The sequence below is a fragment of the Vigna umbellata genome, chromosome 5 (assembly GCF_029865625.1).
Source record: "Vigna umbellata cultivar VRB3 chromosome 5, Vumbellata_1.0, whole genome shotgun sequence".
NCBI classification, from domain to species: Eukaryota; Viridiplantae; Streptophyta; class Magnoliopsida; order Fabales; family Fabaceae; genus Vigna; species Vigna umbellata.
Window position 1 is genome coordinate 33,895,022 of NC_142169.1, and position 6,000 is coordinate 33,901,021.

At 35.6% G+C, this 6,000-nt stretch overlaps 1 protein-coding gene across 1 annotated transcript; it reads right to left on the reverse strand.

Annotated features, from left to right (window-relative positions):
* Positions 1 to 427: 427 nt before the first annotated feature.
* On the reverse strand, positions 428 to 5,618 carry LOC148198173 (putative methyltransferase PMT12). The gene is made up of 9 exons (XM_088116012.1): positions 4,837 to 5,618; positions 4,375 to 4,524; positions 3,994 to 4,264; positions 3,681 to 3,791; positions 3,409 to 3,568; positions 2,193 to 2,450; positions 1,982 to 2,104; positions 1,740 to 1,817; positions 428 to 1,127 (listed from the first exon to the last, which is right to left on the reverse strand). The coding sequence occupies exons 1-9, from the start codon at positions 5,464 to 5,466 to the stop codon at positions 920 to 922; spliced, it is 1,989 nt and encodes a 662-aa protein (XP_087972138.1). The 5' UTR covers positions 5,467 to 5,618; the 3' UTR covers positions 428 to 919.
* Between the last annotated feature and the right edge of the window lie 382 nt (positions 5,619 to 6,000).

Consider the following 6,000-nt stretch of genomic DNA (forward strand, 5'->3'; position numbering starts at 1 on the left):
TCGAAAAGTTATGATAGAGATGACAATGATAATGATGTACATAAGAGGTTAGTAACAACGATGGTGATGAAAGGATTGGCGATAACAAAATGGTGGTAAAAGTAATGACGTGAAAGTAACAATGGGATGGTGGCAACAATAGGAACAATAATGATAAGAGTTATAATGGTGATAGGATTCTAATCAACAAACGAATCCTTGAGTAATAGGGGACTTGTGCCTCTATATTTTAAACAAATAAAATAAAAGATGGAGATAATAGATATTAAATAGGAGACAACAGTGTGCAGTTGCTTTTAAAATTCAACTTTAAATGTAGTTCATGTGGTATTTTTATTACATGTAATTAAAACAATATTAAATAATTCAAAAAATTTCTAGTATTAAGGAACAAAATAATTCAAAAAAATGTAGAGACAAAAGTGGATAAAGTCATAATAGTTACAGATTGTTGATTTCGAATTCTATAACTTTTTGTTTATGGTTGATTTGTATCCCTACTAGCTTGGTTCCGAATGGGACTTTCAACAAATCAGAGGTACAAACAGACGGAAAATTGTTATAAAGACCAACACCAAATGTGCTTATAATCATGGGAAAATAGAAAAATATATATTTAAGCTACGTAGAGCTTTGGAATATACAAATAAATTGAATTTTAAAAATAAGTTAGATGATGCACCTGACCTATCCAGCTTCAGGGATCTCAAGAACAGTAGTATCAATAAATAATCGCTCACCACCTCTTCAGGTTTGTAAGGAAGTGCATGCACCTGCATCTTCTTGCACTTCTCAAATGCTTAGTAGTACTTGCACTTGCATCTTCCAGCTCCTCTCCAATACCAATTTTTCCCATGCTCTGTTGATAACTTCCAGTTGCAAGGTCAAAGAAAAGTCATGCAATTTACCCTATTTGGCTTCAGGAGCGTAGTAAGTGCTTCTCACCAACCAATACCACAGAACTTGTATGAGGCCCCTCCTCTGTGTCTCGCAACATCACATGCCAGCCTATTGCTTTGCCAATCTCTTGAAGTTCATCCATAATTTCAAGAGAATCACGGATGTATACATGTCCACCAGGTCTTAGTATCCGATCCATCTCAAGCATAATGGATGAGAGATTGCATCTGATAGAGAGAAATGCATTTGATAGCAGACATCAAACATTTAAGAACTGAGAGAGTCATGATGCATACTCTGAATGATCAATGAAATATTAAAGTAGTTGAAAGTTCGCCCTTAAATTTTGTATCATGTATTTCCTAATTAATGTATTGATTTGATATTGTAATGAATTTGTTCAAAATCAGATTTGCATAAAATCTTAAATTATGATCAAATCATAGGTTATAGGCTTAATTATTGTTTTTTGATTGTGGTAGACTTGGTTCCTCTTTGCAACAAACTCTGTTTATATTTCCTCCTCTGTTCAAGTAATGCATGCTGCACATGAACAATGAAATGTGATATGTTTCACCATGCATGAATATTGAGATAAGTGTGTATGCTTGTTTCACGACAGCATCAAAATTTAGTAACATAAATATATGCTTATTTAAAGCAGTATATAAGGATAAAAAGGATGATAGATTGGATATAAAAAGACAGACTAGTTTGCTTGATGGCGATGAAAATGCCCAAACCCTGGTGCAATACTCTCTTTTTCTTTTTTACTGATACAAATATAATAATAATTGGCAAGATAAAGATAAAATGCTCACAAGTGGAGAAAATTTTACCTTTTCCTCTCAACAGAAAGGAGGTTGGCAGCATGCAATAAATCATACGTTCTTGGGTAGGTGTCAAATGCCTCGCACCTACATTAAAAATAATGAAAATGTTACTACGTCTTGACAAGTTGACAGTAACTTAGAGGATTTGGACAAAAGGAGAACTATTAGGTACTTGAAATTAATAAACCACAGCACAAAATTGAGAACACTTGTAACTGATATTATCTTAAATTAGCTTAGTGAAATACCAGTCATGCATAACTCCAATCAATCCACGGTCATATATAACTGGAAGAGTGTTTGGACCACTAACAGGAACAACATTCATAACCCAGTTTTCAAAATTCTGCTCAATCAATGCTGCTGCAAATCTGAAAAACACAGATATATTGAAGATTCTCATACTGAAAAGTCACAAATGCAAATCTATAACAAGAAAGTAAATAAGACAAACAATACCCTCCAAAACCTGCTCGCATGTCCATAATATTTCTTAGTCTGATCTTTTTCCAGTGTAAAGCACGAACATAATTTGCTATTATTTCCTTCCAATATCTAGATTCTGCCTTGAATAGCTCAGTTCTGGATGAGAAAACATCTAGCTGTATGCTTTGAAGCCTGTCAGGAGGGGCTTGCAAACGAGCTGGCCATTCACTGACATTTGCTCCATATCCGTTCTCAGGCAATTCAGAGATGCATGCTTTTAGATCAACATACCTAGATTAATCAATTAATTAACAAAATCGCCAATAATAAGCCATTAAATTTTAATAATAATGCATCAAAAGCTATTATGACAGTTCACTCAAACTTATTGATATAACTTGCTAAATGTTTTATTATCCATAAGCAACATAGGCTCCGAGTGTGTAACCAGAAAAGGCATACAACATTCTAAATAGAAATCCAAAATACACACATATAACCAGGGGCGCAGCACAGCCATATTTACAGAAAAATAACCATTTTTTTCATTTATGTAGACTACCACGTAATATTCTTTTTGTTTTTCTTATATCATATTGTCTATCTTTTTCCCAAAATACACACATATAACCAGGGGCGCAGCACAGCCATATTTACAGAAAAATAACCATTTTTTTCATTTATATAGACTACCACGTAATATTCTTTTTGTTTTTCTTATATTATATTGTCTATCTTTTTCCCAAGGTGGGTTGAGTGGAGGACTGAATTGTTTCTAACTTGGCATGTGCTTCAGTAATCCACCTAAAAATCTTAACTATTAGAAGAAAGTACAGATTAAAATTAGAAATTGATGACAGAAAAGGCTGCTACAATTATCTATTGATCATGGTGAGATAGTCCATCGTCATTTTTACAGTTCAGCAGTCCTAATTTAGAATTGAGCTAAAAACTTCATAATATTAATCTAAATGAACATTGTATCCAACTTTCTTTGTGATGGAAAACTTGGTTTAACATTTCAACGTTCATGAAGGAACATGCTACTCTGCTTCTTTCTACTTCTTTAAGGAATGCAAACCTATATATTAGCAAAATGCATCTATATTCTACTCTCTGGTTCTATCCCAGAAAACTCTATCACGTATAAGAATGACAGTAATAATTTTACAAACCACTTCTGGCTATAATCATCTGGATTGATGGAAATGTACAATCATCAATGTACAGGAAGGCCTGAGCACAATACCAAACACTGTCTGGGTCATCAGTTGGGCCACACAGTGGAGGTTTACTTCCTGCCTCACGGTTTGTATAGCAACTATTGTCAGATGGTTTCTGCCACACTGCAATGTACCCATCTTTTTTCAAAAAATTCCAACAGAGTCGAGTTGTAAGATTAAGCATCTCTGGAGATAACCAAATCAAAGGTTACATTTACCATAGGTTTAGACAGCATTCTTGGTAATAAAGAGTTAGACAAACTCTATTTGTAAAAAGCTTCAGAAAATATTGCTATACCTTCCCACTGTTCTTCTAAAACTTCCTCGTGCTTATAAACTGGCTGGGCAGCCCAGACAAAGTAACCTCCTGCTCTTAGCATCCTATTTACTTCAAGCAGCAGTATCCCATCTTCATCACAAATAAAGATAAGTTCTAAGCATCATAACACAAATAATGTTATTTACATATCACTACCAAGAAAAGTGGCAGTTCAAACATAGATTCTTTACTTTCTATAGGTTGATTAGCCATTACAGACCTCTCAATATAACATGTCTCCTCGTTACTACCAGACCCTGTTGCTTATCATATAAGAAAGAGAGATACATACCATCTCTAGTCCAATTAACTCTACAGCGTGAGCAATGTATCATGTCAAAAGCTTGACTTGGATACAACAATCGTCTAGTTGCAAATGCTGCTGCCATTGCCGGTACACCACGCTCAAGAGCAAACTGAATCTGATTCTCATGAACGTCTTTGGGAGCAACAGACATAGTGACAACATTCCGTGACAGTAAGTATGCACCAAAACTAGCAACCCCGCAACCAACATCAAGAACAACACGTATATGCCGACCAAAGGTAATTTCAGGAATAATCTATAATCAGAAAAATCCCATGTCAGATTCCACTTAGAAGCAACTACTTCCCAACAAAAAGGTAAGGCAAAACCAAAATCAAATCATACAAAAACAACAAAATTAATAACCTTAGAAATATGGTCCAAGTATTCATTTGCCCCATGGATAAACTGAGTGCCACCTCCGGGGAATTTAAACTTATCCTTGTCTCTAGAAATCCAGTTTTGGCCTCCTTTATCTTCAACAAGACGTGTATGAGGAACATTATTGAACCATACCTACACAAAACTTATATTCATGAAAACCTAAAGAAAAAGGATATCTTAAGTTATATTAGAGCTTTTGACGCTGTTCTCCTATCAAAATAGAAGCTTCATCTTGATAATGACATTGGAAAACTTGGCTAAGTGAATTACTAAGGTGAAATTATAACTCTGACAGGATAAAAAATATCAAAAGCAGCTATATAACAGTATCTAAGCTTTATCTCTTAAAAAAACAAAACCAAATTTAAAATCCTCCTAATTGAATCTCGAAACATCCATCTGGCTAAACTGGAAGAGAAAAAAACAAAAAGGCGACGTTTTGACCTCATCTCGGCTTCTGGGCCATGGAATAGGAGTACGGTATCCAGTGGGTGCAGGAACCAAGCAATTCAACCCTTGACCTTGCACGGGGCAATGCCGCTCGAACCTCTCCCCTTTCTCAGTGGAAGGCAGCTTCCGAATCGCGTTCTCGTTATCCAAACAAGGTATATACTCCCTCATCTCGCGCGAGCACAACCCAAACTTTTTCCTCCCCAATTTAGAATTAGAAGCAGAACCTTCCCTCTCAACCTGGGACTCGTTCACCCACTGATCCACCATACCGGGTTCGAAATACCCCACCTCGAACTCCTTGGTCATCGTGCCATTATTGTTCAGGATTCCCATTTGCTCGATCGACACCTCCGGAAGCGGAGGCGGCGGGGCATTTTCCGGCACCGGTTGGGTTATGTTCTGGTCAATAAGGGCGGAGAGGTTAAAGGATTTAGCGTAATTCGGCGACATGGTAACGACCGGGCTCGTGTTCGGATCTGGGTCGGAACGTTGAGTGGTGAAGAACACGAGCTGGTTGTAGCCATCGGACCAATGCTTGCCAAAGTAGAAGAAGGTGACGGCGATGAAGAAGAAGACGGCGATCTTGAGAGAGAGCAGAGTCCGAAGAAAATCGCCAGTCATTGGGGATTTCACGTTTCAATTCATGAATCCGCAAATAATGGGTTCTGCTTAAAATTTCTCCTTTCTGTTCAGTGTTTACTGAAGACTTCTTACATGAAAAAAAAAAAAAAAAAGTGCAGTGACTATGTGTTTTTGCAGCTAATTACAGACTTTTGTTTTCATGGGGACATCCACGTAGCAAAGTTCCCTCTTTTAAAGCTAAGATTTTCTAACAGCGGTCAAAACGGCTAACGGGCTCTCCACCCGGTCCGATTTATCAGGATTTTGTGTCAATATAATATGAGTTAGAAAAATTTCAACCATCCGAGATTAAACCAGTTGATTTATTTAATTATAAGTATTTTTTAAATAAAAAATTATAACTTTTTAATTCAAATCTAAGTAAAAGTTATATTAAAATGATTTCAAACTCCATAAATAATTCAAAATAAATAAAAATATATCATACAAGTGTAATCTAAAAATATGTATAAAAATGAATAAATAACTTTTTAATATTGATAATTTTTATAAAAAAATTTTATTTTTAATATT